Source organism: Pseudorca crassidens, chromosome 2 (assembly GCF_039906515.1).
Source record: "Pseudorca crassidens isolate mPseCra1 chromosome 2, mPseCra1.hap1, whole genome shotgun sequence".
NCBI classification, from domain to species: domain Eukaryota; kingdom Metazoa; phylum Chordata; class Mammalia; order Artiodactyla; family Delphinidae; genus Pseudorca; species Pseudorca crassidens.
In genome coordinates this window covers 125,898,568-125,911,839 of record NC_090297.1, presented here as the reverse complement: position 1 = coordinate 125,911,839, position 13,272 = coordinate 125,898,568, and the positions used below count along the sequence as shown (strand labels likewise).

General features: G+C 33.7%; 1 protein-coding gene across 3 annotated transcripts in view; it reads left to right on the top strand.

Annotated features, from left to right (window-relative positions):
* Positions 1 to 13,272, top strand: part of KIFAP3 (kinesin associated protein 3) — a 158,131-nt gene that overhangs the window by 18,680 nt on the left and 126,179 nt on the right. For all 3 annotated transcript variants that reach the window (XM_067728600.1, XM_067728599.1, XM_067728598.1), the window contains exons 3-5: positions 2,229 to 2,383; positions 5,386 to 5,441; positions 6,000 to 6,141. In XM_067728600.1, coding sequence (XP_067584701.1) covers positions 2,229 to 2,383; positions 5,386 to 5,441; positions 6,000 to 6,141 — 353 coding nt within the window. The remainder of the gene's footprint in view (positions 1 to 2,228; positions 2,384 to 5,385; positions 5,442 to 5,999; positions 6,142 to 13,272) is intronic.

The window sequence follows — 13,272 nt, the reverse complement described above, 5'->3', positions numbered from 1 at the left end:
TGCACACCTATTAAAATGTGTAAAGTCTAAAACACTGATAGCACCAGATGCTGGTGAGGATGTAGAGCAACAGGAACTCATTCATTGCTGGTGGAAATACAAAATGCTACAGCTACTTTGGAAGTCATTTTGGCAGTTTCTTACAAAGCTAAACATACACTTACCATATGATCCAACAGTTGTGCTCCTAGATATTAACCCAAATGAGTTGAAAATGTATTTCCACACAGAAACCTACACATGAATGTTTATAGCAGCTTTATTTATAACTGTCAACAATTTTAAGTAACCAAGATATCCTTCAGTAGGCAGATGGGTAAACAAACTGTGTTGCATGCATATAGTCAAGTACTATTCAGCACTAAAAAGAAATCAACCATCAAGCTGTGAAAAGACACAGAGGAACCTAAATGAATATTGCTAAATGAAAAGCCAGACTGGAAAAGCTATATACTGTATGATTCCAACTGTACGACCATCTAGAAAAGGCAAAACTAAAGTAAAAATAGATTAGAAGTTGTCAGGAGTTCGGGGGTGGGAGGGGAGAATATGTGGAGCACAGGGCATTCTTAGGGTAGCAAAACTATTTTGTATGCTACTTTAATGGTGGATACATGAAATTATGCATTTGTCCAAGTGCACAGAACTATACAATACAAAGAGTGAACCCCAATGTATACTTAGACTTTAGTTAATAATATATCAATAGTGATTCATCAATTGTGACAAAGTTACCACACTATCACAAGATGGTAATAATAGAAGAAACTGTACTGGGGGAGGGTAGTGGGGACATATATGGAAACTCTGTACTTTCAGCACAGATTTTCTGTAAACCTAAAACTGCTCTAAAAAAACAAGTAGGAAAATTTCAAAAATACATGTTTATAGAGTTTCTTTTGTGCTTCTTCTCAATCAGATTTATGGAAACTCAAGATTTCCCAGTTCCTTGTTAAAATTAAACGTGGAGATGTCTTTTGAGAGTTTTTCTCTGAATAGACTTTTCTTTATATCTCTGCTTTCTGATGGGCAGCTAAAGTTATACAAAAATATTAAACAGTTTAAAAGATTTAAAAGGTAGGAACTTAAACAGCCAAATAAATTAGAGAAAAATTAAAATAAAGGGACAGAGTATTGCTAGGGTTCTTGTTACAGACATTAGAAGCCACTTTAGAAAATTCAAGCATAAAAGGAATTTATTAAAGGCTATTAGGTAGCTTATAGATCCCAAGAGGACCAGATTCGAGGATGACTATAAAGCTGTGAACAGTATTCAAATCACTTTACTAGACTTGTTTCAGGAGAGATCATCTGTATCTGAATAATGATTTCACAGATGCTAAGTGCAGGACATTTTTCTGAGGTCTCTGTCCCTGTTGCCTCTAATACCTTGAGTGTCTCCAAAAATTGGCCATCTTCACTAAGAAGTATTTCAACATAGTGGCTACTTTCTTATGTTTCTCATTTTGAATCTAAGCTTTGCATGAATGCATCTGCTTTGCAAGAATCTTTTGCCACCAGTTTGAGTCTTCACCCTGAACCTAATTTTATGTCCTTATAGCTTTCTTTGGTGCCATGAATCCACGTAAATTGGTAGTTGTTTCCAGATTTTTAACAACCTTTTCTTATTGACCTTCCAGTGAATCTCCTGGATTAAATTAAAAAGGAGGGAGAACCTGTTTTGTCTTTCTTTTTAATGTACTAACAGTTATAACTATATTTATTTGTTCTTCAGCATTACTCATATAGATCTTAAAATGCATCCTACTTCTTTTTCTTGTGTCTTCTATATAATTTCCATCAGAACAACCGAATCCAAATATATTAATATTGTGTCTTACCCCTAACTGAAAAGAAAATGACTGTGAATATGGTCAAGAAAATGATTTATTTTTGGCAGTATGGATTTTCACATCTAATAATAATTAAAAACTTTATGTGATATCAGAAAGACTTTAAAAACAAGCTCTCTGGATATGCTATCCTGCCTAGAAGAGTCAGATGTAGATTTTACCATTCCTTTTGTTATCTTACTTATCCAGCTCAAGGAAAATCATTGCTTTGCATTTTTTTCTAAGCCTAGTTATATCTAATACTTTATTATATTTTACTAAAAGAGACTATGTTAGGTACATTTAAAGGTTTTGTAAATTATTTAAAAGAAGTATTCTTTGAGTTATCACTTATTTTAATAATACCTGAGTTGGAAAATTCTGATATGCCTGCAGCATTCGTCTTAAGAGTCTCAATGCCAACACAGATATAACTTCCCTGGCACGAAAGGTGGTTGAAGAATGTAAACTCATTCATCCCTCAAAGCTAAATGAGGTAGAACAGCTGTTGTACTATCTCCAGAACCGCCGTGATTCAGTGTCAGGAAAAGGTAAGCAGAAGAATTCCTAACTTTTTAATGTAAAACCAGAGTTGTTTGACTATAGTTTGTACTTTTGATATTTGAATGGTGAGTTTTCTTTTGCCAGTGCTCTAAGTAAGTGAATGAAATAATAAAGAAACATACTAGTTTCCTACATGCCAGGCTTTATGTTAGATGCTTCCAAAATGATCTGTTTCATACTGTGTGTGTACACATGTGCTGAAATAAAGAATAAAAAAGCAAATACCATATTGATTCTAGAATAATAAAAGGAGAAAATTGGGAGCAGAAAACCTGTTTTCTCTACCCCAGCAACTAGATTTATATTTTCTAAATTTTTTATTGACATTTAATTGATAATTTGGATTTCTTATTTAAATGTTAAAATATATGTCATATGCATAAGTTTTGTGAATCTTTGTTAGGAAAACATTACCTTTTCATTCCTAAACATCTTTGTTGTTACCATTCTTCTATCTTTAATTACCTCATAAAAGAACCAAGCCATTAAAATATTAGAGCTAAGCAGTTGATTATTTATAGAAGACATTTTGGAATAATCCAAACCCAAAACAAAACGAGAGTACAGACATTTGAATGGAAAGTCATCTCAGATTATTCAGTGGTTAGTTATTCCATTTCATAGTATTTATTAAGTTTACATGTATCTCTCTTTTATCATTGGTGAATTCTAAAATATGGTACCGTTGAAATAACTTATACTTAAGTTTTGATTGTATTAAATAGAAAAATGAAAGAGAAAATTCATTTGGACTTTTTTCAGATTAACCAGTCTTCTCTCTCCATCCACAGCAAATAAAATGCCTTGTGCCTAATATATACTTTTATTAATTGGCACTGTATATAATATCTAACATACTATAGCTGTGAATTTATTTAAAAGCAAAAATGAACATTTTGAATTTGATTGTTTCCAACTACATAGCTGGCACTCAGTGTATCCCTATTAATTATTAATAATAAGTGCTATAAGGAAAATATTATCAAAAATTTTATTAACTATTTTTTGATACGATATTCCTGTTAACAGTGTTACTAAATGATGAGAGATAGCTTCAATAAGTAAGTGAGAAAAATAAATTCTATGCTCCTTTAAGATGTGTGTGTACTTATTGTAGGTTGTACAATATAGTTAAAATTGATCTTTCCTAATGCTAAATTAATATAATTCCGAGGGCATTTGTAATAAAATATCTTTAAACAAATGAAAACCCTTTCACTGAATTTTCAGAGTAAATCAGTCTTCTTACCTCCTTCCCCAGAAATTAGAGGAATATGAGGAAATTTTCATATTATCATAAGTAGATAAATTAATTCAAATCAATATGTTTCTCTATATGGATATTAATGTTTGGAGGCATATATGAAATGCTATACTATAGTATATGTACACTTATTTTTTATTTTTTATTTTTCTGCGGTACGCGGGCCACTCACTGTTGTGGCCTCTCCCGTTGCGGAGCGCAGGCTCTGGACGCGCAGGCTCAGCGGCCATGGCTCACAGGCCCAGCCGCTCTGCGGCATGTGGGATCTTCCTGGACCGGGGCACGAACCCTTGTCCCCTGCATCGGCAGGCGGACTCTCAACCACTGCGCCACCAGTGAAGCCCTGTACACTTATTTTTAAAAACTATTCCATTTTCTTTCTTTTTTACTTGATATTCTCTATTTCAAAACCAGAAACCTAGCCCTAAAAGTGGTTGAAATAAAACAATAATAGTTATTTGATTATGTGATTCTTTACCATAAGTATTTTTTTTTCTTTGCTTAATTAAAATCACTGTCATAGTAAATTATCTGTTTGAGGAAAAATCTAGCTGTTAAGAAAACATAACTTTGGGCTTCCCTGGTGGCGCAGTGGTTGAGAATCTGCCTGCTAATGCAGGGGACACGGGTTCGAGCCCTGGTCTGGGAGGATCCCACATGCCGCGGAGCAACTGGGCCCGTGAGCCACAACCACTGAGCCTGCACATCTGGAGCCTGTGCTCTGCAACAAGAGAGGCCGCGATAGTCAGAGGCCCGCGCACCGTGATGAAGAGTGGCCCCCACTTGCCACAATTAGAGAAAGCCCTCGCACAGAAACGAAGACGCAACACAGCAAAAATAAATTAATTAAAAAAATAATAATAACCACTTTAAAAAAAAAACAAAAGAAAACATAACTTTGTCCATAACGGCTACCTTCCTCTGAAAACAATCAGGGCTAATTCCTATTATATGTAAAACATTTGCTAATTATAGAATCAAAAATTTGATACTACTTGAACTTATTTTAATGTACATTCATTGCTTAGGTTTTTGACGCAGATCAGAGCAGTGAAGCATTTTTGATAATTTTTTTACAAAATGAAGTTCTGCTATGAATCAAATAATTCAACATAAAAAATGACTCAAAGTTGTGTTCAACACCTTTGAATACCTCTTTAATTCATTTGGGAACAAGTGAGGATTAAATTAGCACAAATATTAAACATTTACCTTTTAATTTATGATCCTAATTTTGTTTAAAAAATCAGCAACTGTATTTTAGCTTTTTAACTTTATCCAAGTTATTTCTTTTCCTTTTCCTTTGTTAATTTTTATTTTAGTTTTTATATTACTCAACTCATGAGTTTTTCTTTGCCTTATTGATTTTCCTATTCTTAAATGTGAATTAGGAAAAGAAGGAAAACTCAAAATGGAGTATTTTGCTTCTTGTTGACAAGTCTGGCTATTTGCATACCTAAAATGTTAGCCAAAGAGGAAGTTTAAATTGCTACCTGACATAACTTGGAGATTATTTATAGATTTTATTATACTGTCTGTGATATCCTTATTAGAACAAATGCATTATAGATGAACATTTTTTATACATTGGAAAAGAGGTTATTTCATAAATTACCCATTTGAAGATCCCCAACTTAGCTAGAATTAAACTCAGCTGCTGAAAATAAAAATTACCCAGAAACCTAAAAACATTGCTCTTCTCATAAGAAAAAAATCTTTTTACAGAAAAAAAAGAAAAATCAAGCAAGCCTAAAGATCCACCTCCTTTTGAAGGAATGGAGGTAAGACTGTATTTTTATCTAATAGAGAATTGATTCTAAGGTATTGCTTTTTACCATCAATAATTCATACAATCACATTAAACAAATGTGGAATTTTAAAAAATGGTTGAACTTAAACTACCTGGAAAAGGTAGAAAATCAGTATTTAATAAAGGCAAAAATTATTGGATGTGTCTTTTAGACATAATTTATTTTGATAACTACGTTGTGAAATGTTTTAAATATTCTTATTCTACTATGTTTTAAAGTATGTTTAATTTATTACGGTAGATACTATTTTGAATTACATTTAAGATACTTTATCAATATAAATAGGCCAGTTTTAGAGTTTATGTACATCCCATTTTATCATATGGTTTATGACTACTTTCACTCAGGAGTCCTATCACCCAAAGGTCTAATTTCCCCCTCTACAAAAGGATGGCAACTGTAAGTCCTTTGAAAACTTGTCTCTTACTATCAAGGGCAGTTTATTGATCACAAAATACCATTCCTTTGACATTGGCTCTGTTGAGCATTATTCTTTTAGAGTACTTCCTTCCTCTTCCTTTGTTTCAGATTGATGAAGTTGCTAACATTAATGACATGGATGAGTACATTGAGTTATTATATGAAGATATTCCTGACAAGGTTCGGGGTTCTGCTTTGATCCTACAGCTTGCTCGAAATCCTGATAACTTGGAAGAACTACTATTGAATGGTAGAATTTATAGACTTGAATTTATAGACTTATCTATAAATATTTAAAGTAGAATTATTATTGTGAAATATGATTTTTTAAATTTATTATCATAGAGGGGTAAGCCAAAATTATTATATCAAGCTTAGGAATGCACTTATTTTCCAGCTCTTTATTACTTTCCTTCTTACTCAAATTTCTTAACATGTGGGCATAACATTTAAATATTCTCTGGAGGACTCACTAATAATTTAAACCAGAAAAGTAAAGCATTAATGGTACTGAATCTTTTCTTCCTTCTATTCTGGAAGACTTTTTATTTTTTATTCTATTCTGGAAGACTTTTTATTCTTTCAATTAGGATACAATATCAGACTTTTGACATTTGCACATGTATGTATATGCTTTTATTAAATTACAGTTCCAATATTAGTTTTCTTTTAATAGCACAGCCAAAAATAGTAATCTTTTAAATTTCATTTAGATTGATTTTGATACCAAGTATTTGCTTTCTTTTCATTAGAAGTGCTGGGTAATAAAAGAAAACGGAGATATAATGCTCTTAAAACCTTTTTTCTCAGTAATACCAATGTAGAATACCACTATAGAATTATGATTTTCTGATTACACTTTTGCCAAAAATAAAATATGGAAGATATTGTTATGATATGATTTCCATCACATGTGAAGGAATGTGAAGGAAATCTTATCAACACTTTGTAGCATGGAAAATATATCCAGAGATCTTTCCAGAGAGTCATAGGATATTACCAATATTCCAGTTAGGAAATTTGTACATTTTAAGTATTTTCTAAATTATACAACTCATATATTAATATATTCTTTTTAAAGAATTAGAGTATTACAGATAAAACCCCCTTTGACCATTAGTCTATAATCTGTTAGAAGTTTGGAGTGCATTCTTCCAGATCTTTTCCATATATTTATACATATATATATAGGTTTTTTTCCTGTATTAAAGAATAGAGTATTACCTTATATGAATTTTTATGTTAATTATATCACACCTCTTACTTGGTAATTTTTTCTCCATGTAGTAATGGTTCAAGATTATATGCATATAGATACATACAATGTAATTAGTTTTGAACTACTTTTGATTATTGTATTTTATGAAGTTATGCATATTCTTTAGCCATTCCCCTTTTGATGGTCATTTGATTGTTTCCAAAGTTTTCAGTAGGGAACTATAGTGAACATCTTTGTTCATATCTTATATACACAGGCAAGGGTTTTTTAAGTGTGTGTACACAGAAACAAAGGTCATACAGAAATGCAGGTCATAATTTCTTAGGGATATTTCTGAATTGTCCTCCAAAGTGGTTGTACCACTGTCTCTCCAGACCAATGGAATATGAAGGCTATAAAACTTAAACATTTTTGCCACTGCATTGTTGGTAATAAACAATATCTCTTTGTTTTAAGTTGTATTTGCCTGATTAATGAATTTGATCTTTTTCTCATGTCACTAGACTTCTGGAATTCCTACCCTGTGAAGTTTGAATTTATATATACATGTGAATATATGTATATTTATATATGAGTATACATCCTTTTTCTTTTATATATATGTATTATATATACAGTCATCCCTTGATATCCATGGGGGATTGGTTCTGAGGCCTGCCAAGGATACCAAAATCTGCAGATGCTCAAGTCCCATAGTTAGTCCTCCATATCCTTACATCTGCAGATGCAACCAACCACAGATCTTGTACAGTTGACCCTTAAACAACATGAGTTTGAACTGCCTGGGTCCACTTATGCACACATAAGTTTAAACCCATGTTCAAGTATAAATGGGCCTGTGCAGTTCAGACCCATGTTGTTCAAGGGTCAACTATGCATCCTTTTTCTTTTATGTACTTAGAAATAGTTTTTTTCAGTCTGTCTTTTTGTGTGTGTGTGTGACATATCTTTTTCCATTCTTTTACTTTCACCCTATTTGTGTCTTTGAATCTGAAGTGTTTCTGTTGTAGAATGCATACAGTTGGATCATATTTTTTTAATACATTCAAATAATCTGCCTTTTGATTGGCGTGTTTATTCTATTTACCATTAACATAATTACTCATAAAGGATTGTCATCTAACACTTTGTGTTTTCTGTATGTCTTTATCTTTTTTCTTCTGTTTCTCCATTACTACCTTCTTTTGTGTGAAATTTTGTCTAGTATACCATTTTAATTCTTTTGTTGTTCCTTTACTGTATTTTCCTGAATTATATTTTCTAAGTGGTTACCCTAGGATTACAGATACCATCTTAAATTTTAAAAATCTAGTTTAAGTTAATGCCAACATAATTTTAACAATATACAAAAACTTTCCTTCAGTATACCTCTATTCCCACCCCATACCTTTATACTATTATTTCATACATATTACATCTGCATACATTATCAGCCTATCAGCAAGTAATATAATTATTGATGTATGCATTTGAAAATCAGATAGAAGATAATACAATAAAAAATATGTTTATAATGTCTTTTATATTTATAGAGTTACCTTTACCGGTGCTCTTTTTTTCTCTGTTTGGATTTAAGTTACTCTCTAGTGTCCTTGCATTTCAGCCTGATGGAATCCCTTTAGTATCTCTCATAGAAAAGGTCTACTAGCAACAAATTCTCTAAGTTTTTATTTACCTAGGAATAACTTTTCTTCTGTTTAAAGGGTAGTTTTGCTGGATATAGAATTACTGGTTGACAGTCTTTTTCTTTTACAATTTGAATATGTCATCCCACTGGCTTCACGTCTGCATGGTTTCTGATGTGAAACCAACTGTTAACCTTATTGAGGACCATGTGTACATGTTGAACTGATTTTCTCTTGCTACTTTCAACATTTGCTTTACCTTTGGCTTTTGCCAGTTTGACTTATGATGTGTTTAGGTGGTCATATCTTTGAGTTTATCTTGCTTGGAATTTGTGGAGCTTCTTGGATATGTAGATTAATGTTTTTAATCAAGTTTAGGAAGTTTCGGCCATTATTTTGTTAAATATTTATTTAGCTTCTTTCTCTCTATCCTTTCCCCTTGGGATCCCCGTGTTAGTAAGCTTGTTGATGTCATATAGGTCTTTGAAGCTCTATTTATTTCTTTCTGTTCCTCAGACTGGATAATCTTAATTAACCTGCCTTTACATTTGTTGATTTTTTTTCTAATTCACATCTGCTGTTAGGACCATCTAATGAAATTTTCATTTCAGAAATCATACTTGGAACTTCAGAATTTCTATTTGGTTCATTTTGTATAATTTGTATCTCCTTATTGATATTCTTTGTTTGGTGAGACGTAATTCTCATACCTTCTCATATTTTCCTTTAATTCTTTAGACATCATTTCCTTTAGTTCTTTAAATATATTTACAGTAACTTCACATAATTTAAAATCTTTGTCTCATAAGTTCAAAATGTGAGCTTCCTCATGGACAGTTTCTATTGAATGCTGTGTTTTCTGAGTATGGGATATACTGTCCTATTTCTTTGCATGTGTTGTATTTTTTGTTGTTGTTGAAATAATATTGGGGCAACTCTGGAAATCAGATTTCCACTCCTTTCCGGACTTGTTATATTTGCTGTTTATTTGTTTAATGAGTTTCCTGGATTAATTAATTATGTAAAGTCTGTATTCTTTGTCTCTGCAGTCACTGAAGCCTCTGCTCAGTTAGTTTAGTGGTAACTAATGATTAGATAGAGATTTCTTTAAATGCCTGGCACAGAGTTTCCCAGCCTTTGCTGAGGGGCTGTGGGTGTGTACATGTGGGTGGGAGGATGTCTTCAGTGCTCAAGGAAGTAGTTTACAAGCCTTAGCCTTCAATTGCTGCTTGAACATTGCCTCAAGGTTGGCCAGAGACGAGAGATTAGGCTCTTTTAGGTCTTTCCCTGGTATGTGCACATTTCTACATGTGTGCCGGGCCTTCTGGAGTCCCAGGAATGTGTTGGAGTCTTTCAAAGACCCAGTGAATATCTCATTTCCCAGTTTTTTCTTTTAAAGTGTTTTGGTTAGCCTCTTGTTACCTCAAGTTGGCTAGGCTGCTGCTGCACATAGCTGCAGTGTTGCTGCTGGTAGTTTTCAGCAAATGCCCTGGGTCTAAGGCTGTTTGTAAGAGCAATCTCTGAGTCAGGTCAAATAAAGCCAAACCATGGGAATGGAGCTTTTCAGCAAGTATCCTGATGGATAAGATATTGACAGTTCACTGGAGTGGGAATTTGGGGGAGCACCACACTGTTCTACTTCCTCCAGCTGTTGCTGGGCTACTGTTTTTCACAGATATCATGGTTGTGATACTGTTGGTTTTCAAAGTTTCCACAAACTTGCACAGAGGGGATGGATTAGGGCAAGTTGAAATGCCACAGAGCTCACTGTTCTTACCAAGTCAGCCATATTTCTTAAATAAACACTTCTTGAGTTTTTGCAAAACTAATTTCCAGAGTTCTAAAAGAGTTGATTTTGAAAAACTTTACCAGTATTATATTTGCTTATGGAAGAGTGGATTTTTGCAGGTCCTTACTCTGCTCTTCCTAAAGTCCTTGGCCCTGGAATTCATTTTTGTTGAAAGTGACAGGTAGAGATGTAATTTTATTTTTTTCCACATTGTATAGCCAGTTATTCCAACTTAGTTATTTTTTTGTTAACATCTTTATTGGAGTATAATTGCTTTACAATGGTGTGTTAGTTTCTGCTTTATAACAAAGTGAATCAGCTATACATATACGTACATCCCCATGTCTCCTCCCTCTTGCGTCTCCCTCCCACTCTCCCTATGCCACCTCTCTAGGTGGTCACAAAGCACTGAGCTGATCTCCCTGTGCTATGTGGCTGCTTCCCACTAGCTATCTGTTTTACAACTGGTAGTGTATATATGTCCATGCCACTCTCTCACTTGGTCCCACCTTACCCTTCCTCCTCCCCATGTCCTGAAGTCCATTCTCTACGTCTGCATCTTTATTCCTGTCCTGCCCCTAGGTTCTTCAGAACCACTTTTTTTCTTTTTTTTTTTTAGATTCCATATATGTTAGCATACAGTATTTCTTTTTCTCTTTCTGATTTACTTCACTCTGTATGACAGACTCTAGGTCCATCCACCTAACTACAAGTAACTCAATTTTGTTTCTTCTTATGGCTGGGTAATATTCCATTGTATATATGTGTCACATCTTCTTTATCCATTCATCTGTCGATGAACACTTAGGTTGCTTCCATGTCCTGGCTATTGTAAATAGAGCTGAAATGAACATTGTGGTACATGCCTCTTTTTGAATTATGGTTTTCTCAGGGTGTATGCCCAGTAGTGGGATTGCTGGGTTGTATGATAGTTCTATTTTTAGTTTTTTAAGGAACCTTCATACTGTTCTCCATAGTGGCTATATCAATTTACATTCCCACCAAAAGTGCAAGAGGGTTCCCTTTTTTCCACACCCTCTCCAGCATGTATTGTTTGTAGATTTTTTGATGATGTCCATTCTGACTTGTGTGAGGTGATACCTCATTGTAGTTTTGATTTGCATTTCTCTAATGATTAGTGATGTTGAGCATTCTTTCATGTGTTTGTTGGCAATCTGTATATCTTCTTCGGAGAAATGTCTGTTTAGGTCTTCTGCCCATTTCTGGATTGGGTTGTTTGTTGTTTTTGATATTGAGCTGCATAAGCTGCTTGTAAATTTCAGAGATTAATCCTTTGTCAGTTGCTTCATTTGCAAATATTTTCTCCCATTCTGAGGGTTGCCTTTTCGTCTTGTTTATGATTTCCTTTGCTGTGCAAAAAAAAGCTTTTAACTTTCATTAGGTCCCATTTGTTTATTTTTGTTTTTATTTCCATTTCTCGGAGATGGGTCAAAAAGGATCTTGCTGTGATTTATGTCATAGAGTGTTCTGCCTATGTTTTCCTTTACAACTTTTATGGTGTCTGGCCTTGCATTTAGGTCTTTAATCCATTTTGAGTTTATTTTTGTGTATGGTGTTAGGGAATGTTCTAATTTCATTCTTTTACATGTAGCTGTCCAGTTTTCCCAGCCTCACTTATCAAAGAGGCTGTCTTTTCTCCATTGTATATTCTTGCCTCCTTTATCAAAAATAAGGTGAGCATATGTGCGTGGGTTTATTTCTGGGCTTTCTATCCTGTTCCATTGATCTATATTTCTGTTTTTATGCCAGTACCATACTCTCTTGATTACTGTAGCTTCGTAGTATAGTCTGAAGTCCAGGAGCCTGATTCCTCCAGCTCTGTTTTTCTTTCTCAAGATTGCTTTGGCTATTCGGGGTCTTTTGTGTTTCCATACAAATTGTGAAATTTTTTGTTCTAGTTCTGTGAAAAATGCCATTGGTAGTTTGATAGGGATTGCATTGAATCTGTAGATTGCTTTGGGTAGTATAGTCATTTTCACAATGTTGACTCTTCCAACCCAAGAACAGGGTGTATCTCTCCATCTGTTTGTATCATCTTTAATTTCTTTCATCAGTGTCTTATAGTTTTCTGCATACAGGTCTTTTGTCTCCTTAGCTAGGTTTATTTCTAGGTATTTTATTCTTTTTGTTGCAATGGTAAATGGGAGTGTTTCCTTCATTTCTCTTTCAGATTTTTCATTTTTAGAGTATAGGAATGCAAGACATTTCTGTGTACTACTTTTGTATCCTGCTACTTTACCAGATTCATTGATTAGCTCTAGTAGTTGTCTGATAGCATCTTTAGGATTCTCTGTGTATAGTATCATGTCATCTGCAAACAGTGACAGCTTTACTTCTTCTTTTCCGATTTGGATTCCTTTTATTTCTTTTTCTTCTCTGCTTCCTCTGGCTAAAACTTCTAAAACTATGTTGAATAATAGTGGTGAGAGTGGCCAACCTTGTCTTGTTCCTGATCTTACAGCAAATGGTTTCAGTTTTTCACCATTGAGAACGATGTTGGCTGTGGGTTTGTCATATATGGCCTTTACTATGCTGAGGTAAGTTGCCTCTATGCCTACTTTCTCTAGGGTTTTTTTAATCATAAATGGGTGTTGAATTTTGTCGAAAGATTTTCTGCATCTATTGAGAGGACCATATGGTTTTTCTCCTTCAATTTGTTAATATGGTGTATCACATTGATTGATTTGCATATATTAAAGAATCCTTGCATTCCTGGTATAAACCCCA